This window comes from Trichomycterus rosablanca, chromosome 6 (assembly GCF_030014385.1).
Source record: "Trichomycterus rosablanca isolate fTriRos1 chromosome 6, fTriRos1.hap1, whole genome shotgun sequence".
In the NCBI taxonomy this organism is placed as follows: domain Eukaryota; kingdom Metazoa; phylum Chordata; class Actinopteri; order Siluriformes; family Trichomycteridae; genus Trichomycterus; species Trichomycterus rosablanca.
This window is the reverse complement of record NC_085993.1, coordinates 2,368,184-2,395,674: the sequence shown is the minus strand read 5'-3', so window position 1 is coordinate 2,395,674 and position 27,491 is coordinate 2,368,184. Positions and strand designations below refer to the sequence as shown.

At 42.0% G+C, this 27,491-nt stretch overlaps 2 protein-coding genes across 3 annotated transcripts; one reads left to right on the top strand and one right to left on the bottom strand.

Moving 5' to 3' along the window:
• Positions 1-23,488, top strand: glmnb (glomulin, FKBP associated protein b). Its single transcript, XM_062997241.1, has 18 exons — positions 1-39; positions 1,226-1,351; positions 5,320-5,430; positions 5,503-5,611; positions 8,496-8,748; positions 9,651-9,753; positions 12,008-12,189; positions 12,458-12,511; positions 14,993-15,023; positions 15,126-15,215; positions 15,829-15,870; positions 16,706-16,779; positions 17,776-17,860; positions 18,367-18,476; positions 21,371-21,428; positions 21,511-21,646; positions 22,556-22,647; positions 23,374-23,488. The coding sequence occupies exons 1-18, from the start codon at positions 1-3 to the stop codon at positions 23,455-23,457; spliced, it is 1,779 nt and encodes a 592-aa protein (XP_062853311.1). The 3' UTR covers positions 23,458-23,488.
• LOC134316786 (protein SPO16 homolog) lies at positions 23,460-27,491 on the bottom strand. 2 transcript variants are annotated; one of them, XM_062997242.1, is made up of 5 exons: positions 27,374-27,491; positions 26,908-27,001; positions 25,935-26,106; positions 24,690-24,792; positions 23,460-24,551 (listed from the first exon to the last, which is right to left on the bottom strand). In XM_062997242.1, the coding sequence occupies exons 1-5, from the start codon at positions 27,434-27,436 to the stop codon at positions 24,438-24,440; spliced, it is 546 nt and encodes a 181-aa protein (XP_062853312.1). In that variant the 5' UTR covers positions 27,437-27,491; the 3' UTR covers positions 23,460-24,437. The 2 variants fall into 2 exon arrangements, with proteins under 2 accessions (XP_062853312.1, XP_062853314.1); XM_062997244.1 differs by having other exon boundaries at positions 24,690-24,768.

Sequence of the window (27,491 nt, the reverse complement as noted above, 5' to 3'; positions counted from 1 at the left end):
ATGGAAGTGAATAAACTGGATGATGTAATTCAGAGATGGGTGAGTGAACGTCAGATCTTCTGAACAAATGGAATAATACAGAAATAAGCTGCTTGTGGTGTGTGAATTGAAGACTGCTACTGTACACTGATCAGCCATAACATTAAAGCCTCCTTATTTTTTACACTTACTGTCCATTTTATCAGCTCCACTTTGTAGTTCTACAATTACTAACTGTAGTCCATCTGTTTCTCTGCATGCTTTGTTAGCCCCCTTTCATGCTGTTCTTCAATGGTCAGGACCCCCATCAGAGCAGGTATTATTTAGGTGGTGGATCATTCTCAGCACTGCAGTGACACTGACATGGTGGTGGTGTGTTAGTGTGTGTTGTGCTGGTATGAGTGGATCAGACACAGCAGCGCTGCTGGAGTTTTTAAACACCTCACTGTCACTGCTGGACTGAGAAGAGTCCACCAACCAGGCCGCTCAGGTGGCGCAGCGGTAAAAAGACACGCTGCAACCAGAGCTGGATTCTGAGTACCTCGTATCGAATAAAGCTCTGCCTTACCGGTTCGAGGCTGAGTGGCTGTATGAGCAACGATTGGCCGGTTGCTCAGTGGGGGGTGGGACAAAGAACCGGATGTGGGTCTCTCTCTGTCAGAATGTGATTACGACCTCTGCTGGCTGATTAGAGGCGCCTGCACAGAGATGAGGAAGAGTGCCCTTAGGGTGTGTCTCTCCGCATGCAACGCTAGGTGGCGCCGCACTCATCAATGTGTGGGTGGCAAAAATGCATTCGGCTGCTGCTCATGTTTCGGAGGGGATATAGGTTAGCTTCGATCTCCTCGGATATAGGTTAGCTTCGATCCACTCATACCAGCACAACACACACTAACACACCACCACCATGTCAGTGTCACTGCAGTGCTGAGAATGATCCACCACCTAAATAATACCTGCTCTGTGGGGGTCCTGTGGGGGTCCTGACCATTGAAGAACAGGGTGAAAGCAGGTTAAAAATGTATGTAGAGAAACAGATGGACTACAGTCAGTAATTGTAGAACTCCAAAGTGCTTCTATATGGTAAGTGGAGCTGATACAATGGACAGTGAGTGTAGAAACAAGGAGGTGGTTTTAATGTTATGGCTGATATATATAATAGTTATTGTGATTGTTTAGCAACACTATAAACCAGTGATACACTTTACATAACAAATATGAAACGAATGAAGCTGTCTTGTTTTAGAGAGTGACCAATCAAGAAGATCTGAAGCCAGCAGACCACGAACTCTTTCTGCACGTGGGTCAGACCTGCATTGCTGAGGGTCACAGTGCACAACTTCTGGACTTCATCAAAGACAGCAAAAATCAGGTGATTATGAAAGCACCCAGTACCAAATGGTAATTAAATTGTGGGCAGTTTCCCATATTCACAACACTAGTTCACTAGTTTCCACAGACGTTTGACCTCTACTGTGTATTAACTTATATTAAAACCAATAATGCAAAGGAAATTGAATATAATCGTCATCATTTAACAGTGTAGAGTATATTTTCTTGAATACTCCTTAAAAAAGCTTTAAGTGTTTCTACAGGTGATGTACAAAATAAAGGAAACCCATAATAATATATACAGGAAATATCAAGATTTCTCTCCAGACAGCTCTTTCTAAAAAATACTCATAATAAAAAGGGCGGCACGGTGGCTCAGTGGGTGGCACTGTCGCCTCACAGCAAGAAGGTCCTGGGTTCGATCCCCAGGTGGGGCGGTCCGGGTCCTTTCTGTGTGGAGTTTGCATGTTCTCCCCGTGTCTGCGTGGGTTTCCTACGGGAGCTCCGGTTTCCTACCACAGTCCAAAGACGTGCAAGTGAGGTGAATTGGAGATACAAAATTGTCCATGACTGTGTTTGATATTAAACTTGTGAACTGATGAATCTTGTGTAATGAATAACTACCGTTCCTGTCATGAATGTAACCAAAGTGTAGAACATGACGTTAAAATCCTAATAAAACAAACAAACTCATAATCAAAATCCTGAATAAAAATCCTTAAAAATCTGCAGCAACTTTTTTTTTTAAGAATAAAGAATCTGTTTTTGAAGGTTTAAGGTGTTCTCAAACCAACCAAATATGATCCTGGAAAATGAGAATAGCTCATAATAATGTTTATATACACTAGGGTGTAGTTAGTCCTGGGAACCTGGGAAAAAGCACCCATTGGATTTTGATGGGATGGCTACCCAAGCCATTATGGATTCCTCACCATAGTCACCAGTTGGCAGCCTTCAAACTTGCATTATATGGTTAATAGAGGGTGGACACCAGATTATATGCCTGCCGGACATCCAGTAAAAAAAATGGTCCTATGGCCTTCCTTCAATAGGGAATGGATATGTTTAAATTGGAAGAAAAAAAGGACGAAACAAACTGCAAGTCGTGCATCTTCATTGATTAAAAACAAAAATAAACCAGAGAAATAAAAAATGATAAAATAGATAAACATTTACTATAGCAGGGTTTTTTAAACCCTAAATATGGATTGCAGAGAAAAATAATAACAATTAAATAAACTTTAATTTTAACAGGCCCAAACACAGAATGCACTTGTCCACGTATGCCCTTATATGAAGGCTTTACGTTGCATCTTGTAAATTATAGTGAGACCAGATTGCCACCAATTTTATTAATTAAGTAGATTTTGTTTTGATGCATTATTTGTCTGGGTCGCTGTAAAAATCATGGACAAAATGTGGGCCTGTACTACAGTACGGTCACAACGCTTGTCTCATTCTGGTACCCTCACGCTACCTCACCGGGGACACTAAACCTTTTTGAGTAGCTGCTTCTACAGAACCAACACTTTGCTTAAATTCCTAACAGACCTTTTCGCCCATGGGTGTGGGAATGCAGCTCGTCAGATTTCTCGCTCCACTGGTGGCCCTCGGACACAGTGCTCCATTAAGTGGCCTCGCTCCTACCGTTCCATGCATCGTTCCTCTTTTCCCAAGCACGGAGTCTCAGGAGCACATTTTAGTGCTTGTTTTAAACCAGAGCTTAACAGTCTGCTCGGCCGATACGCGTCTGAACAGACTGATTTAAAAAATGAAATCAGTGTCCATCAGAGGTACGTCTGAGATAAACAGGATGCAGGGCCTGTCATGCATGTACAGCGCTGTGAAAAAGTATGTGCCTCCAGGTTTCCTCTTCTGTTTTGCATATCTGTGATAATAAATGGTTTCATATCCTCATACGGAACATAAAAATATGACAAGAAGAGGAGGAAACAGAAAATAGACCTTTAATAATGACTGTTCTTCTGTTCAAGGATTCTATTAAAGGAAAAGGTTATGCAACATTTATTTTAACCATGTAAATTAAACAAAATAGCTGGTTGTTCCACCTTTAGCAGCAACGACTGCAAAAAAAGTGTGACAGATACCTGGAGATCTGTTTTTTACATTTCTGTGGAGTTGAAGGGCGTTCGAGCATGAACTGCTCTTTTAAGGTGCTTAAATAAGTCAAGTACTTCAACGAGACCACTCCAAAATCTTAATTTTCTTTCTTTTGAGCCATTTAAAGGTGTAATTGCACTTGTGCTTCAAATTGTTGTTTGTTTGTATAATAAAATTTTTCTTGAGCTTCAGATCATGGACTATGAGCTCAAGGATTTTCTGGTAGAGAGCAGAATTCATGTTTTTGGTAATTGTGGTTGCCTGAGCCCTAAAAAGTTCTCTAGGCCCTAAATAATACTTTATTTTTGATTGGAACCCTGATATAATTTGAAGTCATGCTGACCTCATGCTGACTTTATCTGTGGTAGACTAGGCCTGCAGTTCTTCGGATGTTTGTCTGGGTTTTTAGTGACTTCCTGCTAGGCCATCAATGCACTTTTGGAGGAATTTTGATACTGTCGGGAAGATTCATCACGTTTAAAATACGTTTTCTATGGTGCATTCACATGAAAAGCGACAAATCCGCTTTCGTGTCGGCTGTGTTGTTGTTTCCTATGGAGTGTGGGGGTGATGCTGAGCTTGACGCTCGCCTTAGTGGGTGCACCGCACACTTTTGCTGCGTTGGGCTTGTAGTTTTTGTGCTTGCCGCAGCGCTCAATGAACACTGCTGAGTTCATCTGATTGTACTTTGACCCAGGTTGCCACTGACCTCTTCAAAGCTCCTCCGATGAGACAAACTGTTTGATACGACGTGGTAAAAGCGACTCAGGCCGTACGTACAAAACTTAGCGTGACTTATTGTAGTAAAACAGCGAGTGAGGAATGTGATTAGTGGAGGAACTTATGAGCAGTAATAATGAAGAGAAGTTTAGTGCTCCTGTCTCCTTCTTTGAACCAGAAGCGTTTTAGTTTTAGGAGAAGCTGATTCATTTATTTATTCATTGTCTTATGTGCTTATCCAATTAGGGTCGCGGGGGGTGCTGGAGCCTATCCCAGCTTTTCAATGGGCGCAAGGCACACAGTAACACCCTGGACAGGACTCCAGTCCATCGCAAGGCAGACACTCACACATTCACCTATAGGGCAATTCAGTGTCTCCAAGTAACCTGACTGCATGTTTTTTTGGACTGTGGGAGGAAACCAGAGCTCCCGGAGGAAACCCACGCAGACACGGGGAGAACATGCAAAGGGACAGTGGTAGCCTAGTGGATAGAGCTTTGGGCTATCAACCGGAAGATTGGCGGTTCAAATCCAGGCTCTGCTCTTCAGCCACTGTTGGGTCCCTGAGCAAGGCTCTTAACCCTGTCTGCTCCAGGGGCGCCGTTAGATGGCTGACCCTGCGCTCTGACCCCAGCTTTCAAACAAGCTGGGATATGCGAAGAAAGAATTTCATTGTACTGTACATGTGTATATGTATATATGATAAATAAAGGATATCTTCTTCTTCTTCAAAATCCACACAGAAAGGACCCGGGCCGCCCCGCCTGGGGATCGAACCCAGGACCTTCTCGCTGTGAGGCGACAGTGCTACTCACTTAGCCACCGCGCCACCAGAAGCTGATTCTGATTCTCACAATTTCTCAGAAGCTGGAGCTGTTACACAAGTTTAAAAGTGAAACAGGGAGGAGAATCCAGATAAACACAGATACATGTGGAGCTGTAACCCTGGATCTGACGCTTATTCCACACTAATGCAGATTCAGATCAGATTCACACGCTGATGACGTTTTAACGCTCAAGCCGAGCGCTGAAGAAGCGGTTTATATATCCATTCCATATACCGTACACAAGTATACGGAATGGATTTGAGTTGACTCTTGCAGAAAGCATTTAAATCATGGTTGGTAGTGTGAATAAAGGTTAAAATAATGCATATTTTATCCTCAGGACATAGTGAAGTCTATGGGTAGTGGTCTGCTAGGGCCACTGATTAAGGAGGCGGTGAGGAAGGACAGGGACCCTGTGCACTGCCAGGCTGTGATTACCCACATGGTACAGGTAAGAACTAACCGGTTAATTAAAAACAACTGATTTAGGAGTCATGTGATGTAAACATGTTGCCGTCTTTAGATCTGCAGCGCCACTGAGGTTCTAAACGTCCTGCTCAGGCAAGTGGAGGAAACCGATCCTGATGCGATAGCAGACACCGTCACGCTGATCATACAGCACTTTCAGCCAGGTAATCAAGTGGTGCATAGATGCAACAACATTAGTTCTAGATCTTTATTGTCATTTGAGATCTATACAAGTACATAAAGAAATGAAACCATGTACAACAAATACAAGCACATTCTATTTCCTATATTATATATTATATACACCGATCAGCCATAACATTAAAACCACTTCCTTGTTTCTACACTCATTTTAGGTGGTGGATCATTCTCAGCACTGCAGTGACACTGACATGGTGGTGGTGTGTTAGTGTGTGTTGTGCTGGTATGAGTGGATCAGACACAGCAGCGCTGCTGGAGTTTTTAAACACCGTGTCCACTCACTGTCCACTCTATTAGTCACTCCTACCTAGTTGATCCACCTTGTAGATGTAAAGTCAGAGACGATCGCTCATCTATTGCTGCTGTTTGAGTCGGTCATCTTCTAGACCTTCATCAGTGGTCACAGGACGCTGCCCACGGGGCGCTGTTGGCTGGGTATTTTTGGTTGGTGGAATATTCTCAGTCCAGCAGTGATCAGTCAGCGCTGCTGTGTCTGATCCACTCATACCAGCACAACACACACTAACACACCACCACCATGTCAGTGTCACTGCAGTGCTGAGAATGATCCACCACCTAAATAATACCTGCTCTGTGGGGGTCCTGTGGGGGTCCTGACCATTGAAGAACAGCATGAAAGGAGAGTAACAAAGCATGCAGAGAAACAGATGGCCTACAGTCAGTAATTGTAGAACTACAAAGTGCTTCTATATGGTAAGTGGAGCTGATAAAATGGACAGTGAGTGTAGAAACAGGGAGGTGGTTTTAATGTTATGGCTGATAGGTGTATAGTGTTTGTATTTAGGTTGCCAGTGTCAGTCTCTTTAGCTTTAATCATTGTAGCACAAACTGTGCCACTACAGGTGAAAGAAATGTAATGTAATAAAGCAGCCAAAACCTTCCCTGTAAATTAAATGCTCTGTCTGGATGAACTTGAGACTCGGTATAGTTGCAGTGTTGGGACTGTGGACTGTGAATTTGATCCATCTTGGACCTGAGAACATCTGACTTGTAAATAAGGTACATAAATAATTAAATGAATATTTGTTTTTCAGGACTAAACACTAAACCAGGTACACCTAGTATTCTACTAAAGCCAACCATTTCTACTGAGATAGCCAGGATAAATCATCTCGATAAATCATCTGTATTTAAATGATCTAACTTAAGGTCTTGAAAGAAATGATTAGCACCTTATGTACTTTAGATGTGACTAGGATGTGAGAGCTGATGACTTTGACCACAGGTTAAATGTAAATGCAGTGCTGTGGTTTGTAAACAGGCCACATACTTTACCTGTTTTTAGCATTCATTTACATTTTTACGCTACACTGCACAAAGTGCTGATGATTAATATCGTTTTTAGTAACAATGGTCTCTCATGAGACCAAACTCTGGAAGGGTAAGATGACTAGGATGAATTTGACTTCTACCTTATTGTTTCCTTCTTTGTGAATAAATGATTATGACTTTAGAACTGCTGCCTAGACTTGTCAGCAGTCTAGACTCAAAAGTGGTTGAATAAAACTCTACCCAGTATCTTTAACAGACTCTTAACATATTGGAAACCTTTTAAAATTAAGCAAGAATTGTGCTGTTGAACACTTTACGATGATTTTTACACTTTTACTCTCTTTTTATACTCTAAAATGTTCTAGTTAGCTTCAAACACGGTTCTCAAGTCAAGTCAAATTTATTTATAAAGCGCTTTTACAATAGACATTGTCTCAAAGCAACTTTACAGAATCCAGGACCAACAGACACAAAAAAAAACCCTGTTGAGCAAGCCGAGGGCAACTGTGGCAGGAAAAACGCCCTTAAAATTACAAGAAGAAACCTTGAGAGGAACCAGACACAGCAGGGACCCCCATCCTTCTTGGGTAGCCTGGAGGATACTTTAAATAAACAAGATTTACACAAATCATACAAACACAGAATTAAAATAAACTAAAAGTTATAACTAGCAATAAATAAATAGATAAATAAATAAATAATAATATAGTTATTATTCAGTCCAGTCTGTGATAAAGTCTGTGGTGAGTTCTTGACATTCTTGGTGCAAACACACCAGGTTCCGTCACATCTAGCAGGAGCAGCATTGTTGGCACGGCAGTCTCGACTTTAATCCTTAACCTCGGACGGGTAAACAGGTTTCCATCAGAAGGACCTTTGGGTAAAACAACAGAAAATGTGGTTAAAAATGTAAAATGCAAGTTGAGTAAAATATCAGTTTTACATTGAGAGTTTTAGACTCCGGCAGCCCTAATTATTACAGCATAACTAAAAGGGAGAGCGAGCAGGTGACAATGTCATGAAGGCTTTCACAGGACATCAGCGCCCACCTCCCCACCATCATCAAACCTGAGTGATCGGATAAGAGAGGCAGAACGACAGCAACCCGACATCCCTGATCACCACAAGTTTCTATGACCCCCAAGCTCTGCGCCTTTGTCTATATTAATCAAAAGCCTGAGAAAATAAATATGTTTTCAGTCTAGACTTAAACATTGAGACTGTGTCTGAATCCCGAACAGAGGCAGGAAGATTATTCCAAAGTCGTGGAGCTTTGTAAGAAAATGCTCTTCCACCAGCCGTGGTCTTTTTAATTCAACTGGGGAAACGCTTAGTGGCTCAATGTATAAATCTTTAATCTTTTCTAGACAAGGTTTTAAAAGCAGAAACAGACCTTACCTGAACCTCAACCTCTCAAAAAAACACAAACAATTTCCACGAGTGCAGCCTGAGACAGTAGAACCTTAACACACATAGAGGAAACCAGAAAGTGTCTCCCCCTGCAGTCTACAAAAGTAATAACACCACTAACTGCCTTCATATCTCCCCTCACAGCTCTCTTGAGACTAGGTGATATAAAGACCCAGTCACTGAACCTGGTTTTGGATGCTCTGCACAAACAGATCTGTAAGCTGCCGGTGCCATATTTATGCAAACAGGAAGAGGAAGATGAGCACGGGCTCTGTCGGTGCTGCACTGCACTGCTGACCTTTGTGCAGCCATTCGTGCAGGAAATCAAGAGTCGAGATGCAAAAGGTCCACCGACGAACAGCTATCATGCACGTCTGAGGAGCGTGCTTCTCAAATTGTGGGTTTGCAGAACAAAGCAAAAACAGTCAGTACATGTATTACTAAAGTATCTTGTCGAGTCTTTAAAAATGTTGTGTTGGTTTATCATTTTATCAGCTCCGCTTACCATATAGAAGCGCTTTGTAGTTCTACAATTACTGACTGTAGTCCATCTGTTTCTCTACATGCTTTGTTACCCCCTTTCATGTTGTTCTTCAATGGTCAGGACCCCCACAGGACCACCACAGAGCAGGTATTATTTAGGTGGTGGATCATTCTCAGCCCTGCAGTGACACTGACATGGTGGTGGTGTGTTAGTGTGTGTTGTGCTGGTATGAGTGGATCAGACACAGCAGCGCTGATGGAGTGTTAAAACACTGTGTCCACTCACTGTCCACTCTATTACACACTCCTACCTAGTTGGTCCACCTTGTAGATGTAAAGTCAGAGACGATCGCTCATCTATTGCTGCTGTTTGAGTCGGTCATCTTCTAGACCTTCATCAGTGGTCACAGGACGCTGCCCACGGGGTTTTTGGTTGGTGGACTATTCTCAGTCCAGCAGTGACAGTGAGGTGTTCAAAAACTCCAGCAGCGCTGCTGTGTCTGATCCACTCATACCAGCACAACACACACTAACACACCACCACCATGTCAGTGTCACTGCAGTGCTGAGAATGATCCACCACCTAAATAATACCTGCTCTGTGGTGGTCCTGTGGGGGTCCTGACCATTGAAGAACAGGGTGAAAGGGGGGTAACAAAGCATACAGAGAAACAGATGGACTACAGTCAGTAATTGTAGAACCACAAAGTGCTTCTATATGGTAAGTGGAGCTGATAAAATGGACAGTGAGTGTAGAAACAAGGAGGTGGTTTTAATCTTATGGCTGATTGGTGTACATAATGTTGTTGCTTTTAGCTGCATGAAGATTCTGAGAGAACCTCTACTTGAGGCTCAGTTTGAAAGAAGACCTGACACTACCCAAAACTCTCCCCTCAGGAACGTTGCAACAGACATAATGGTAAGCTACACTGTACACGCCTATTTCCCCACTGTATTTGTAATCAATTGTTTGGTCTTTTATGGAGAGATTTCAAGGTTGAAGCCGTCTGTGGCCCTGCAACTCTGAGTGGAAAGGTTGTCTTTCCTTCCAAACAACACTAACAAATCACGTCTGTAAGTTTATGTACACAGATTTTGTCAGCTATTGCTGTCATTGAATGAGCAGCAGTTCAGTAAGACGTGGTGTCTGGCTTTACATGTCTCAATAAAATATGTGTTACCTCCCCAAACCAGTATGGCAAAAAATAAGCTATAAATAAAGAAGATTTCACACTTTGTCCTCACACTCCAGATGCCCTATAAATAAAACACATGACCATAAGCTTGTTGAATGTCCCATTCCAAACCCATGGCTATTAACACGGAATTGCTGTCCTCCTCTTTTCCATTTACTTTTTGGTAAATGCTTTAAACAAGATTGTGTGTCTGTGGTAGTTTAGTCAAAAGGCCGTTTGTGCTGTCAGGCATTGATGTCGGATGAAAGGCCTGGATCACACCTGACTTTCTAATTCACCACAAAGTTGTTCTGTGGGGTTGAGGTCAGGGCAAGTTTATACACTTGTTAGCATTGGGTGTGGCTAAAAGTACTGAACTCAATAATAATTATGAGTGGTGTCCACATACTTTTGGTTTTAGGAAGTATGTTTTTCAGGAAGGGAGGGAGGAAGGAAAAGGAAGGGAGGACAGAAGGAGGAAATTAATGAGAAGAAATGAAGCAAAGAAATAAGAAAAAATAAGGAAGGAAGGAAGGAATAGAGTGCGAGATGGATGGATGGATGGACAGACAGACAGACAGACAGACGAATGGAAGGAAGGATGGATGGACAGACAGACAGACAGACGAACGGAAGGAAGGATGGATGGATGGATGGATGGATGGATGGATAAATGGAAGGAGAAAAGAAGATAGGGACTGAGGGAGATGAATGGAAGGAAGGAAGGAAGGAAGAAAGGAAGGAAGGAAGGAAGGAAGGAGAAAAGAAGGTATAGGGACTGAGGGAGATGGATGGATAGCTGGATGGACAGACAGATGGATGGATGGATGGAAGGAAGGAAGGAGAGAGAAGTGGGAGGGAGGAAGGAGGGAGGAAGGAGAAAAGAGAGGGAGGGATACAGGCAGGCAGAACAGAAGGAAGAGGGAGTGTGGGAGAGAGAAGGAAGGAAAGAAAGAAACAAAGGGATGTAGGTACGAAGGAAAGAACGAAGGAAGAAAAGAAGGTAAAAAGTAAAAAAGGAAGGAAGGGAGGGAAGAAATGCAGAAAAGAGAAAGGAAGGTAGGAAGTGAGGGAGATGGATGGATGGATAGATGGAGGGAAGGAAGGAAAAATGGGAGGAAAAAGGGGAAGAGGGAAGGAGATTCAAGGACAGAAGAAAGGAAATAAAGTAAAGGAGGGAGGCAGAAAGGAAGGAAGGAAGGAAAGGGAAGCATGGAGGAAGGAAGGAAGGAAAGGGAAGCAGGGAGGAAGGAAGGAATGGGAAGCAGGGAGGAAGGAAGGAAGGGATAAAGGAAGGAAGGAAGGGGAAGCAGGGAGGAAGGAATGAAGGAAAGGGAAGCAGGAAGGAAGGAAGGAAGGAAAGGGAAGCAGGAAGGAAGGAAGGAATGGGAAGCAGGGAGGAAGGAAGGAAGGGATAAAGGAAGGAAGGAAGGGGAAGCAGGCAGGGAGGAAGGAAGGAAGGAAAGGGAAGCAGGGAGGAAGGAAGGAAGGAAGGAAAGGGAAGCAGGGAGGAAGGAAGGAAGGAAGGAAGGAAAGGGAAGCAGGGAGGAAGGAAGGAAGGAAGGAAGGAAAGGGAAGCAGGGAGGAAGGAAGGAAGGAAGGAAAGGGAAGCAGGGAAGCAGGGAGGAAGGAAGGAAGGAAAGGGAAGCAGGTAGGGAGGAAGGAAGGAAGGAAAGGGAAGCGGAGGAAGGAAGGAAAGGGAAGCAGGGAGGAAGGAAGGAAGGAAAGGGAAGCAGGGAGGAAGGAAGGAAGGAAGGAAGGAAAGGGAAGCAGGGAGGAAGGAAGGAAGGAAGGAAGGAAGGAAAGGGAAGCAGGGAGGAAGGAAGGAAGGAAGGAAGGAAAGGGAAGCAGGGAGGAAGGAAGGAAGGAAGGAAAGGGAAGCAGGGAGGAAGGAAGGAAAGGGAAGCAGGGAGGAAGGAAGGAAGGAAGGAAAGGGAAGCAGGGAGGAAGGAAGGAAAACACTGTTGTAATAAGCTTGTATTTTGATTTTTATTCCAGGCCATTCTACCTGCTATCCACGAGCCTCTTCCTGAACTCCTTTTCTATTATCCACTGAGGACACAAAAAGACGAGGCAGTTGTGAGGATAGATGACGGCGACTCACCTGAATCGAGAGCCTGTCTGGCCTACCTGCTCTTCGTCCAGCTCATCGCTATTGAAGTGTTTCCTGCTGTGTTCAGGTAGGTGGCAGTAAGATGAGATAACTTCAATACAATTCTCTCTACCAAGATATTCCTATTAAATGTATTTACTTTTCAAAGCCATTTTTCTTTTACTTTGAGTTTCTAATTAATCAGGTACCACACTGTTTTTGATGGTGTGGTGCGTGACGCCCCTTTTCCGGAGAAGACCTCACCCGTTTAGTACTGGTAGGGTTGGGGTGCCGTTTGGGCAGTGCCAGAACCGATTCTTTTTTAACGTGGTATTTTTGTGTTTTTACATTTCCAGCCCTGTGTTTGTCCTGCAATGCAACATGGGATACATCAATATTTTACTAAGCAGGTAAGACAGTAAACCCACATATAATATAATATTTTTACGATCTTAAAAGAACCTCACATTTTGCTCTATTGGCTTCTTATTTCAGTAAATCATTGTAAAAAAAGGGCAAAATTCACAAAATCTTAATTATTATTATATCATTAACATATATCCAAACCCAATCAAACCCTGCAGACATGCCTACCAGCAGAAATAAGAGAAGATACATGTAGACACATATAGTGACATATAGTGACGTATAGTTATAATGGACATAAAAGAAGCTCCACATTAAATCGATAGTCCAAACGTATGAAATTATTATTACATTTTTGATAACAAAATCATTTGGTTAGATTTGTAAGCATTGAGCATATAAAGTGGATTTAGTGAGTATTCAGACCTCTTGACTATTCCTACATTTTACTGTGCTGTGGATTTTATTTTGAAAGGATATAATCTGCATTTTCATCCATTAATCTACATTTAATCATCTATAATGACCCAGTAAAGAGAGAAAACATTTTAGAAATCTCTTATTCACTTGTATCATCTTTATACATACACTGATCAGCCATAACATTAAAACCACCTCGTTTCTACACTCACTGTCCATTTTATCAGCTCCACTTACCATATAGAAGCACTTTGTAGTTCTACAATTACTGACTGTAGTCCATCTGTTTTACTACATACTTTTTTTAACCTGCTTTTACTCTGTTCTTCAATGGTCAGGACCCCCACAGAGCAGCTATTATTTAGGTGGTGGATGATTCTCAGCACTGCAGTGACACTGACATGGTGCTGGTGTGTTAGTGTGTGTTGTGCTGGTATGAGTGGATCAGACACAGCAGCGCTGCTGGAGTTTTTAAACACCTCACTGTCACTGCTGGACTGAGAATCGTCCACCAAACAAAAATATATCCAGCCAACAGTGCCCTGTGGGCAGCGTCCTGTGACCACTGATGAAGGTCTAGAAGATGACCGACTCAAACAGCAGCAATAGATGAGCGATCGTCTCTGACTTTTCATCTACAAGGTGGACCAACTAGGTAGGAGTGTCTAATAGAGTGGACAGTGAGTGGACACGGTGTTTAAAAACTCCAGCAGCGCTGCTGTGTCCGATCCACTCATACCAGCACAACACACACTAACACACCACCACCATGTCAGTGTCACTGCAGTGCTGAGAATGATCCACCACCTAAATAACACCTGCTCTGTGGTGGTCCTGTGGAGGTCCTGACCATTGAAGAACAGAGTAAAAGCAGTTTAAAAAAAGTATGTAGAAAAACAGATGGACTACAATCAGTAATTGTAGAACTACAAAGTGCTTCTATATGGTAAGTGGAGCTGATAAAATGGACAGTGAGTGTAGAAACAAGGAGATGGTCATAATGTTATGCCTAATTGGTGTATAATCTCATGTTACAATATATCCTCTTATCATTGTAATAATTGTATACATCTCTTTACGTGATACTTGCTGTGTGTGACCAAAGATAATTTTTTGTGGTTAATAAAGTTTCCTTACCTATCCTATCCCATCCCATCCTATCCTTTCCTTTCCTTTCCCCTTTTATCTATCATGTCCTTTCTTTTCACCTCTTTCCTTTCTTTACCTTACCGTTCCTCTTTTACCTATCATGTCCTTTCCTTTCCCCTTTTACCTATCATGTCCTTTCTTTTCACCTCTTTCCTTTCTTTACCTTACCGTTCCTCTTTTACCTATCATGTCCTTTCCTTTCCCCTTTTACCTATCATGTCCTTTCTTTTCACCTCTTTCCTTTCTTTACCTTACCGTTCCTCTTTTACCTATCATATCCTTTCCTTTCACCTTTTACCTATCATGTCCTTTCTTTTCACCTCTTTCCTTTCTTTACCTTACCGTTCCTCTTTTACCTATCATATCCTTTCCTTTCCCCTTTTACCTATCATATCCTTTCCTTTCCCCTTTTACCTATCATGTCCTTTCTTTTCACCTCTTTCCTTTCTTTACCTTACCGTTCCTCTTTTACCTATCATATCCTTTCCTTTCCCCTTTTACCTATCATGTCCTTTCTTTTCACCTCTTTCCTTTCTTTACCTTACCGTTCCTCTTTTACCTATCATATCCTTTCCTTTCCCCTTTTACCTATCATGTCCTTTCTTTTCACCTCTTTCCTTTCTTTACCTTACCGTTCCTCTTTTACCTATCATATCCTTTCCTTTCCCCTTTTACCTATCATGTCCTTTCCTTTCACCTCTTTCCTTTCTTTACCTTACCGTTCCTCTTTTACCTATCATGTCCTTTCCTTTCACCTCTTTCCTTTCTTTACCTTACCGTTCCTCTTTTACCTATCATATCCTTTCCTTTACCCTTTTTCCTATCCTTTCTTTTCCCCTGTTTCCTTTTTTCCCTTCCCTTCCCTTTCCCCTTTTCCCTTTCTTTCCCTTGTCTTCCCTTCCCTATCCTATTCCATCCCATCCCATCCTATCATTTTGTCTGCTTCTTTATCACAGACAGGATGAATCATGGATACTGAAAGGTTTGGTAAGAGAACTATTTGAGACGTTACTGAACCCTTGGCACAGTGTGAGTAGTAAAAATAACGTTTATTACAATGCTGAGCTGGAATTCTTTCTGATTTTGAAGGATCTGCATGTTAAAAGCCTGGAGAGAGTTCTGGATAACAGTCTGCCAGCGGAGCTGCTGGAGTTAAAGTCCTTTAACACAGTTCCACAGGTAAAAGACGTGGTAGAGGTCATTTAAATGATCTACAATCATACAAATGATCAGAATTAAATGAAAGAAAAATACAATCGACAAAGATTTCACTTCTTTATAGAGGAACTGTATATGGGATTTTTTATATCGGGAAAATGCTGTTTATTGCCAAGCTTTAGCCTCTTTGACCATTTGTGAGATAAAACCAGAGAAAACTAGACAGATCACTGAGTCTGTATCAAGCAGTCTTACATCTGAAAATTAATAAAGTGGAACCCGTACACAGAAAATGATTGGCTTGTCTGTGGGAGGACGCCCGGACGGATTTCTCATTACTGCTGCAATTATGACCTCTGCTGGCTGATTGATGGCGCTGCACTGAGACAGGGAATAATGGAGATCAGTGCGTGACTCTCTGTGCACGATACGGATCCCCATATGAACCCGTCTCGTGCAGGTGAAAAGAAGTGGTTGAGGGAAAATGCATACAGAGTTGATACCCTGTAATTATTATTTTTTTTGTGGATGAAATCTTGCAAGTTTAAGCATTTAAAAGCCTTTTTAAATAATGCCAGACATGACAATTCTCCTTTAGGTATAATAATAACTTCTTTTATTATTTCCGATACAGAACCTAATTAAAATTATGACTGATTGTCCTATCCAGCACTTGGTAAGTGTACAGGAAATATTCCTTAGGCACATCACCAATAAGACACCAGTTATATGAACATATTATATATATACACTGATCAGACATAACATTAAAACCACCTTCTTGTTTCTACACTCACTGTCCATTTTATCAGCTCCACTTACCATATAGAAGCACTTTGTAATTCTACAATTACTGACTGTAGTCCATCTGTTTCTCTGCATACTTTTTTAGCCTGCTTTCACTCTGTTCTTCAATGGTCAGGACCCCCACAGGACCACCACAGAGCAGATATTATTTAGGTGGTGGATCATTCTCAGCACTGCAGTGACACTGACATGGTGGTGGTGTGTTAGTGTGTGTTGTGCTGGTAGGAGTGGATCAGACACAGCAGCGCTGCTGGAGTTTTTAAATATCGTGTCCACTCACTGTCCACTCTATTAGACACTCCTACCTAGTTGGTCCACCTTGTAGATGTAAAGTCAGAGACGATCGCTCATCTATTGCTGCTGTTTGAGTCGGTCATCTTCTAGACCTTCATCAGTGGTCACAGGACGCTGCCCACGGGGCGCTGTTGGCTGGATATTTTTGTTTGGTGGACGATTCTCAGTATGAAAGAATGATCCACCACCTAAATAATACCTGCTCTGTGGTGGTCCTGTGGGGGTCCTGACCATTCAGGAACAGCATGAAAGGAGGCTAACAATGCATGCAGAGAAACAGATGGACTACAGTCAGTAATTGTAGAACTACAAAGTGCTTCTATATGGTAAGTGGAGCTGATAAAATGGACAGTGAGTGTAGAAACAAGGAGGTGGTTTTATAATTGAATGATCCTTTCTTGCCTTTTCAGAGAGTAAAAGCTCTTCTGGTGTTCCAGCTTTTTATTAAGAAACTTAACGAGGAGGCCAAGCATACATTCTTCAGGTATGTTTAACAGTTGAAAGCTGAAGTTTTGTACATGGCATATCTACGCAGACATGACTGGGTGTGTCTGAGGGAGGGGTATAGATAAACACGCCCTGCAATGGATTGCCACCCTATCCAGGGTATTCCTGCCTTTTGCTGTTTTCTGGTGGAACCGGACCGAAAAATACATTAATGAATGAAAAGTCGGCCAAGAACATTTAATTTATCTATCACAGCAGGGGTGTGGGTGCTGCACAGCATCAGGGTCCAGGAGATTTGCTCCCACCTCCCAAAACCTGCCAGTAGGTTCATTCAAATGATCATCCAGGCCATCCAGGCTACCAGAAGGATGGAGGTCTATAATTGAGTCTGGTTCTTCTCAAGGTTTCTTCCTTGTCATTTTAAGAGAGTTCTCATTTACTGCTTTTAATTTTAAATACACCGATTAGGCATAACATTATGACCACCTACCTAATATTGTGTTGGTCCCCCTTTTGCTGCCAAAACAGCCCTGCAACTGTGATGCTCTGTGTATTCCTACCAGAACCAGCATGAACTTCTTCAGCATCTTGAGCTACAGTAGCTCGTCTGTTGGATGTGCATCAGTGAGCCTTGGCCGCCCATAATCCTGTCGCCGGTTTACCGCTGTTCCTTCCTGGGACCACTTTTGATAGATACTGACCACTGCAGACTGGGACACACCCCACAAGAGCTGCAGTTTTGGAGATGCTCTGACCCGGTCGTCTAGCCATCACAGTTTGGCCCTTGCACTTGCATCTTTCCTGCTTCTAACATCAACATGCACATCCCCCCCACTAACAGGTGCCGTGATGAAGAAATAATCAGTGTTATTCACGTCACCTGTCAGTGCTCGTAATGTTATGCCTGGTCGATGTAAATGAGTATGTGATGCACCGTGCATGTATTCCTGCCCTGAACCCAGTGTTTGCAGGTATGCTCCGGACCCGCCACGACCCTGATCATACTGTGCGCTCCTGCTTTGGGCTTTTTCAGGTGCATCATGAGAACCAGTCACCATGCAGGGGTGAAAAGTGTCATTCTCACAAACATTAAAGATCAAGCGGAACGCTCGAGCAAGGTCAGAAGTATATAGGTCACTCTGTGTGATTCACATAAGGAGCCACATTTTTAACTAGTACTGTAAAAGTGAAACAAGTGTGTGGCTTTTTATGTCTCATTGTGGCTGCCGGATGGAAAAGAATTAAAATCAGACCCTCCTACATGGATTATTGAGGTTTTATAATGGTTATACATTGTTATTTGTATATGATGTGTATTTGGCTGACTGGTTTCCACTGTTGTCCACTTAAATATATTCTAATACTATTAGAGCCAGGGGCGTAACTACCGGGGGTGCAGGGGGGAGGGCAGGTGCATTGGGGCCCATGGCGTAGGGGGGCCCTCCACGACATGAACTCAACCCTCACCGCACTGCCCCCATTGGCTGCACTCGCCAGGTCGTTATTATTATATTACAATATTGTAGCATATGTGAGTGACATTCAGCTCAGCCAATCACAGGGCAATTTCTACTATATCACACAAACTGTTCTGTTCATATTGTGATTGGAATCGTATCTGCAGTCGAAACGAAGGGACGGCTGGTTTGAAGGAACGTTACTGCTATCACTTCTGAGGGATGTGCTGAGTTTGCCTCGAGGTCCAGAGACAGACCTGCTAAATGACATGGACAGGTAGGAAAACTTCTCTTCTGATACGAACTAAATAAAAAGATGATGATATAAATTAGAAACTGGTGGGGTTTTTTTTGGTGCATTTTGATAAATTTTCCACCCAATCTAGTCATATCCAAATACCCAATTGCATTATGTTTCCTCTTTACTGATGCTGATCTCCGACACGTGTGCAGTAGCCGACTGCATCTTTTCACCTGCGCGAGGCGAGTTCGTATGCGGACCAGCTTTGTGTACGGAGAGTCACACCCTGTTTGACGCATTATGCCTCGAACAGGCAGAGGTCGTAATCGCATCAGTTATGAGGATTCCGGCTTCCCATCCTGTATGAACAACAGCCAATCGTTGTTCATGCAGCCGCCCAGCCCAGCCGGATGACAGAGCTGAGTTTCGAACCGATGTGTTTGAAATGTCAGCTCTGGTGTGCTAGCATGTTTAACCGCTGCACCACCTAAGCGGCAAACTGGTGGTATTTTATGTGTTTTTTTTTTATTTAAATGTATCCACCTGGGAATCGAACCCAGGACCTCCTTGCTGTGAGGCAACAGTGCTACCCACCAAGCCATCGTGCCACACTTTTATTTAAATAGTTGATTTTAATAATAAGTTTGGTTTCTAAATGATTTGTTTAGAAAGGTAAACGTAATTTCACCATTAGATATTCAGACAGATACTTTATTGAGCCCAAACGAAAATTAAAGACTGCAGTCATACATAAGTATTGTAAAGTCAGTATATAACAAGGCAATGTTGGTTGTGGACAAACATGCTGCAAAAACAGTAGAAACAACTATTACTTGCTTAGGTTTTGTTGTTAGAGGTTGTGTAAGGAACATCTGCATGATGGTGGTCCTCAAAGAGCCGATTGTAACGTATCCTGCTGTGATTGCAGTCTGCCTTTTTCTTGGAGGCTAAATTCTGTGTTTGGTGTCAAAATGCCAAATTTATTCTGTATATTTATAATATATATTGTACTCCTTTACCACAGACACGGCCTCATAACACAAGAGATGTACCGGTTTCTCTTCCTGAAGCGCAAACTTGTTTTCACTTTCCGATCTTTCATTAAATTTCCTCCTTGTACATTTTGGGATTATTTGTAAATATTTCTCAGCATCACTTGTTGGAAAACCGAATCAGTTAAACGCTGATGTGGAAACACTGCCATCTACAGGTGGGTCACAAAATCGGCATGTATTGTGGGAGATGCAGTTTATGTACGATTTTACAGAGTATTTTAAAACAATCATATGTCTTTTAAGCTCTCGCGGGCCTTGGGTTTGAGACATGTGCTTTAGGGTTATGGTGTTGTTAAATCTTCTAAGATATCTACTCATCAGTGAGAGAAACGAACCTCAGAGTAATTAAGCTATTATGAGTCTGACTCTGTTATAATGACCTAATCATTTAAAAAGCTTAACTTAAACAGTGATGTTGATGTGACCCATCACAGACAATACGTCCCTCGGTAAAACCATAGTCCTGAGTCTAAACACCCAATCCATGTTTACCAGCTGCTTTTGCTTTATTAACCTGTTATCATCCAGCTCTGACCATCATTTATTGATGAGTGAAGTCTAGGTAAAATAGGCCTGATCTTGCAGCGTGGAGCATATGGTAGGCAGGTCTCGGCTCCAGGGCAGATCCTGTGTCGTTCCTAAATAAGAGCCGTGTGAGTGATTGACGTCCACAGCTCTGGATAGTCTGTCTCTGATTAATTACTTACGCTGGTGACCGGTGTGGCGCAACATGTGATTTAAGATGAGATACCGGCCGGGGCTGGCGAGGAAACAAATCCCTCAGTATAATAACAGAAAGCACTCGTCTTTCACTACTTGTAATATTGAATAATAACATTCTAACTTTATCTCTTAGAATTAAAACAATGGCAAACTAGGAGATGCATGATTTAACAATGTGAAGGGACTCTAGGAACTGAAGGAAGCAGGAGTTTGTAGCCTTACATTAAATCATTCATTGGAATGGACTCTTCTCTTGGCATTTATCTGATGCTTCTATCCAAAGCGACTTACAGTACTGTGACAGTATATTGTCTAAGCAATTGAGGGTTAAGGGCCTTGCTCAAGGGCCCAACAGTGGCAACCTGCAGTACCTTAATCGCAAGGCTACAACTGCCCTATGATATGTAAGTAACTTACATATAAATCAGTGATTTGCTGTTTATGACCCGGGCGGTACGGTGGCCCGGTAGGTAGCACTGTCGCCTCACAGCAAGAAGGTCCTGTGTTCGATTCCCAGGCAGGGTGGTCCGGGTCCTATCTGTGCGGAGTTTGCATGTTCTCCCCATGTCTGCGTGGGTTTCCTCCAGCAGCTACGGTTTGCTCCCACAGTCCAAAAACATGCAGTCAGGTTATTTGGAGACACTGAATTGCCCTATAAGTGAATGGGTGTGTGTGTGTGTGTCTGCCGTGCGCCCTGTCCAGTGTGTTACTGTGTGCCCTGCGCCCATTGAAAAGCTGGGATAGGCTCCAGCACCCCCCTGATATGTGTCCTTCTAAATGCTAGGTTCATTTAACACTGTGAGCCTTCTGTATTTGTGAGAACTCAAGTAGCTCTTCCCATTGTGCCACATAAGCTCACTAATTATCATCAAATCAATGTGTAAATTAGTAAACAGCATCATACAAAACATATAATACCTGCAGATTAGTTTTATGGTATGATTTATTAGTTAATTTTAAATGATTGATGATTACATGAACATTATGAGGCACCCATGAACAGGCCTCAAGGTACCACAGGATGATGTGGCACCCCAGCGATATAAAAGTTTAATTATATAATTCAATATTGTGTTATATTCTTGTTACACTGGATATACTGAAATTAAACTGTCCATACATAACTCTATATTTTTCCTCTCAATCATTTAGGGTTATGGTGTCCTTAAATCTCCTGAGGTATCTACTCATCATTGAGAGAAACAAACCCGTAAGGATAGATATTATACATAAATCTGAAACTGAACATTTGAAGCTGTAAATGTACTGAGCAGTATTACTGTATTTTTCAGACGGGTATGTGGACAGACCTGTGTAACGTGGCTCAGAACTACATAAAGATGCTGCGTGTGTGTCTCAGCATGTCAAAATCATACTATGGAGCGGAGCTCAGGAGAATACACGAGAACAAGAAGGTCAAAGCCAAAGGTAAGAAAATAAATGTGTATTTGGATGTTTCTATATGAATGAAATAAAACCCGCAACAGAGAGAGTGGACAGAAAAGGGACGGAAAAACTGCTCGGACCGCCTGTGACAACCAAGTTTTCTGAAAAAGGAAAGTAAGGAGTGGCACCCCAACCCCACTACCGACACAGCTTGTGGGTGGGTCTGTCTCGACGGCCGAAAAGTGCAGCGATGCCAGCTGGGTTCCCAGGAAAGATAAAAGAAAGACAACATCTGCACCAGCAGACAACAGAACAGATTGAGCCCAGCATCGCGGTTTCAGCTGCTGAGAAAGCAATTGTAGCTAGCGGTTAAGGAGCTGTACCAGTAATCTGAAGGTTGCCAGTTTAAGCCCCACCACTCAAGCTGTTGGACCTCTGAGCAAGGCCCTTGACCCTTAGTTAAACAAATTTTACTGAGGCATAATTGTAATTGTAATGTAATGTAAATGTAAAGCAGATTGCCATCAGAGGAGCTGGAAAATCTCTGAGAAAGAAACTTTGATAAATAGAAAAACCTCCACCTGGAGCAAAATAACCCTCAATGAGGTGCAGATGACTGTTAGTTTAGAGGAACTAAAACATCAATCATCAGTTGCTCTAAGGCCCCCCTGCCAACCATAAATGGAAAGAAAAAAGGGCATGATACTGCAACCATGTTTAGTTGCCGGCAAAGTTGCCAGTCGGGTTCTTAAACTGCTGTATTTGCTATCAGTGTCTTATAAAATGTAGTTATTTATTGTACATATTTTTTACTGATTTATAAATGAATCCTGCAATCTATGTATTTGATATTTTATATTATCATCTTGCTGTATGTTCTTGATATTTAAACAGTTAAAACTATTTTACCCTCTGTGAAGCATTTTGAAAATGTCTTCTGACTCTTTTTAGAATTTAAAGAGGCTGCAGGAAAGAAAACCATCCAGTGCATGATGGTGAAAAATGAAGCTCTAGGTGGGATGCCTCGTGAGGCCCAGGAGAAGGTAAATAAAGTATTCAATGTACACCGATCAGTCATAACATTAAAACCACCTCCTGGTTTCTACACTCACTGTCCATTTTATCAGCTCCACTTACCATATAGAAGCACTTTGTTGTTCTACAATTACTGACTGTAATAGTTAGCCCCCTTTCAGCGCCGCTGGAGTTTTTAAATACCGTGTCCACTCTGTTAGACACTCCTACCTAGTCGGTCCAGCTTGTAGATGTAAAGTCAGAGACGATCGATCATCTATTGCTGCTGTTTGAGTCGGTCATCTTCTAGACCTTCATCAGTGGTCACAGGACGCTGCCCACGGGGCGCTGTTGGCTGGATATTTTTGGTCGGTGGACTATTCTCAGTCCAGCAGTGACAGTGAGGTGTTTAAAAACTCCAGCAGCGCTGCCGTGTCTGATCCACTCATACCAGCACAACACACACTAACACACCACCACCATGTCGGTGTCACTGCAGTGCTGAGAATGATCCACCACCTAAATAATACCTGCTCTGTGGTGGTCCTGTGGGGGTCCTGACCACTGAAGAACAGCATGAAAGGGGGGTAACAAAGCATGCAGAGAAACAGATGGACTACAGTCAGTAATTGTAGAACTACAAAGTGCTTCTATATGGTAAGTGGAGCTGATAACATGGACAGTAAGTGTAGAAACAAGGAGTGTATCAGTGTATATGTAATGTGTTAGAGTTACGCTGTGTTTATAACCGACAGGTACTACAGTGTGCACTGGTTACGTACGACCTGATGGAGAGCCTCGTCATCCGGATAGAGGAAATCATAGACGAGAGACCGTGACATAAACCACAACATCGTTTTATTCATCAACCAAAATTAGAAGAATTGTTAGAAAAACAGCAAGAAGCGATCTGGGTTTTTAACATGGATAACATGCTGTCTTAAGATCAGCTTTTCATTTTTACTTCTAAAACACAAGTATAACAATTTATACTATTTTACAAAATAGTAAATAAAACTCTATATTAACACTAGTAAAGGTGTCAGTGTCTGTGTAGTGAATGAGATGTGTATCCATGAATAATACTTTAACAATTGTATGTGAAAGTTTAAGTGCATGAATTGTGCTTACAAACAACCTTAGTACAACCTAAATACAATCCGTATATCATTAAAAACACACAAAGAAAACAATATATACAACAAAATATGGTTGAAAAGGAGAAAAAATCCTCTTCCAAAACTTGAACGATTAGTGTCCCCAGTTGCCAAACCAATAAAAAGTCTCATTAATAGTAAAGCTGATAAAACACAGGGGTAAACACACCTCTGTCCCAACCTTTTTGGAGTGTGTTGCATTTACATTTTGCCATTTAGCAGACACTTTTACAGTACTGTGACAGTATATTGTCTAAGCTCAAGGGCCCAACAGTAAAAGGTACAGTACTTTAACCACTAGGCTATAACTGCCCTTGCAGGCATCGATAAGATCGGGGGGGATTAACAAATCACAGAGGACCAAATTTTCGGGAAATGGGGTTTGTGCCTGCATGTCGTCTATGTGTTTTTAATTGAATACAGGTTGTATTGAGGTTGTATATAAGTACACTCAAGCATTTACATGAAATTCACACACAAAAAGCTGGGACAGGTTCATGTTTTACCACTGTTCTGTATCACCTTTCTCTTTAACAGTGTTTTGTAATCATTTAGGAAAAGGAAACGCCAAAATACTCACTGCTTACTGTTAGATTTTTGTATATTATCTACCGTCCAAACTTTTCTGGAATTGTGCTTGTAGTGCAAACCACTGGTCTATATCACTGGGGCTGCACGCTTTGAAGAAGGTCCCAAACTGGGCTGCGTTTGATGATTCGAGCTCGAGCCAAATTCATTCGATCCCGGACGCTGTCCACATGGGGTTTACTGGTGGCCTGCAACGTACACCGACACCGTGACCTGTAATGACCCTGCAGTACAACTACTATGCTCATATGACAACATTTTCTTCTTTCTCTATCAAGTCAAATATTAATCCAACCAAACACGAGCACACAGTTTGTAAAACTTACTTTAGCGATGGTGAGCATACTCCTGACAGCATCGCCGTTACTGTGGATGGGTAAGACTTTGACATTACTGCCAAAGAATCTGGTAGAGAAATCAAAATATAACCTATAAGATGTGGGTACAGTATTAAAAACCCATTATGTCTTAATTCTGTCTGCTACTACACAACATAACCCAGTTCTGACTTAATAACTATGCTTTATTTATTCATTAAAATACAATCAGCCCATATTAAAGACAATACAATAAGGTAGTGACCGGGTACCTCAGATTACCTTTTTATAATAACATTGATACTCAATACCATGTTTAATAACACACATAATAGTTGGCAGGAATGATGCAGTGGACACAAATGAATATAAAAATGATTTATAAAAAGCACAGTTCAATCCAAAAGTGATACATACACCGATTAGGCATAACATTATGACCACCGTCCTAATAATGTGTTGGTCCCCCTTTTGCTGCCAAAACAGCCCTGACCCATCGAGGTATGGACTCCACTAGACCCCTGAAGGTGTGCTGTGGTACAGGGCACCAAGATGTCAGCAGCAGATTCTTTAATTCCGGTAAGTTGAGAGGTGAGGCCTCCATGGATCGATGCTCTGTGTATTCTGACACCTTTCTATCAGAACCAGCATGAACTTCTTCAGCAGTTTGAGCTACAGGAGCTCGTCTGTTGGATCGGACCACACGGACCAGCCTTCGCTCCCCACGCGCAGCAATGAGCCTTGGCCGCCCATGACCCTGTCGCCGGTTTACCACTGTTCCTTCTTTGGACCATTTTGGATAGATACTGACCATTGCAGACTGGGAAACACCCCACAGGAGCACATCCTCATGCTTGCCCATTTTTCAAGTTTGAGGATAAAATGTTCACTTGCTGCCTAATATATCGCCCCCACTAACAGGTGCCGTGATGAAGAGATAATCAGTGTTATTCACTTCACCTGTCGGTGGTCATAATGTCATGCCCGGTCGGTGTATAAGCATTCTTTATTGCTTTCTGCATTATCATCAAAGCACTAGTGCTTGGAAAATACTAAAAGATTAAATAGGTTGTAATTTAGATGCACTTAATCTTTAGTGCCAGGCAGAATTAAGTCACATTAAATAGCACAGAACAGTTCATGAACCTGCCGGTGAGAAGAAAACTTGAGGACTCGTTTCCATTTCATATTTGGTAAAATACACTATTTCCTCATTCAAAGTCCTGAGACTTATATTTGACATGTATAATACACCTGTTCTGTAATGTAGACACAAACTCCCATTCCTCGGTTCCAAACACTGGAGACTGGAGCAGAATAAAGCTGTTCCTGTGAACCTGGACGAATTTTTCGATCCTTTCAAAGAACTCTGCACTTTCAGTCTTCTCTGGGAACTGCTCCGGTGTGATCAGCATGAACGCTGTACCTGCAGAAGAGATGTACAGGCAATCGCTCCAATGAGAAGAAGTGTCACAATGAGTATTTAGCCATACATCGATCAGCCATAACATTAAAACCACCTCCTTGTTTCTACACTCACTGTCCATTTTATCAGCTCCAATTACCATATAGAAGCACTTTGTAGTTCTACAATTACTGACTGTAGTCCATCATGCTGTTCTTCAATGGTCAGGACCCCCACAGAGCAGGTATTATTTAGGTGGTGGATCATTTTCAGTGCTGCTGGAGTTTTAAAACACCTCACTGTCCCTGCTGGACTGAAAATAGTCCACCAACCAAAAATATCCAGCCAACAGCGCCCCGTGGGCAGCGTCCTGTGACCACCGATGAAGGTCTGGAAGATGACCGACTCAAACAGCAGCAATAGATGAGCGATCGTCTCTGACTTTACATCTACAAGGTGGACCAGCTAGGTAGGAGTGTCTAATAGAGTGGACAGTGAGTGGACACAGTATTTAAAAACTCCAGCAGCGCTGCTGTGTCTGATCCACTCATACCAGCACAACACACACTAACTGTAGATTAGTAGTAGTAATTGTATAACTACAAGGTGTTTCTATATGGTAAGTGGAGCTGATAAAATAGACAGTGAGTGGAAAAACAAGGAGGTGGTTTTAATGTTATGGCTGATCGTATGTGTTAATGTTTACCAAGTGTATGTAAACATTTGATTCTTAACAGCTTTATAATAAAGTGTTTATGAATAATTAATCATTTCAGAAGTACATAGTGTGGTCAGGATGATGTTTTTGACCCCTTATATTACCTGAGAGAGGAAAAACGAAGGAACCAGGTTCAACACTGTCTGAGAAACGGAGTCTGTGCTGCTGTGCTGAAAGTAGCCTAGATAATTCATTATTCTGTTAAAACAGAAATATATTATATCAAAATTAATCCATATTACAAACTTTTTATCTTAATTATGAACAAACGTGAGGGGAACTTTAGACAGGACAGGTTAAAGTTGTTAATATCAGTGTTCCGTACAGTACAGGGGCAGTAGGATACCAGACTTCTGTCATCGAGTACTGTATTAATTTAAGGCCAATGCTGAACGAAAAAACTTGAAACAAATGTTTCTACTTTGTTTAACTAAACACTGTTTATATTAAACAGATTATAAAGTTAAATTGTTTGAAAGACATAAACACTAGAAGTTGTACGTAACACCGTGACATTGCGTTTGCAAGCCAAAAACAGAATAGCGCATAAATAAAGTTAATTTCAGACACCTGAAGAGAGGAACTAACAATAACAGTTGTTTTCCACGGAGTAATTGTATTGTTATTGGCCATTTTAAGGTGAAAAATGAAATAACTTTATGGAAAACTTGTTTACCACACGGAATAA

Bases quoted from the DNA above. Each gene is read 5' to 3' on its own strand.
- glmnb (XM_062997241.1), top strand. From the start codon at position 1: ATGGAAGTGAATAAACTGGATGATGTAATTCAGAGATGG. The intron at 40-1,225 runs GTGAGTGAACGT...GTCTTGTTTTAG, and splicing joins ATGATGTAATTCAGAGATGG to AGAGTGACCAATCAAGAAGA. The intron at 15,024-15,125 runs GTAAGAGAACTA...CTGATTTTGAAG, and splicing joins CATGGATACTGAAAGGTTTG to GATCTGCATGTTAAAAGCCT.
- LOC134316786 (XM_062997242.1), bottom strand. From the start codon at position 27,436: ATGGCCAATAACAATACAATTACTCCGTGGAAAACAACTGTTATTGTT. The intron at 27,002-27,373 runs GTGTCTGAAATT...CTGTTTTAACAG, and splicing joins TTGTTAGTTCCTCTCTTCAG to AATAATGAATTATCTAGGCT. The intron at 24,793-25,934 runs GTGTATTATACA...CACATCTTATAG, and splicing joins GTGTCTACATTACAGAACAG to GTTATATTTTGATTTCTCTA.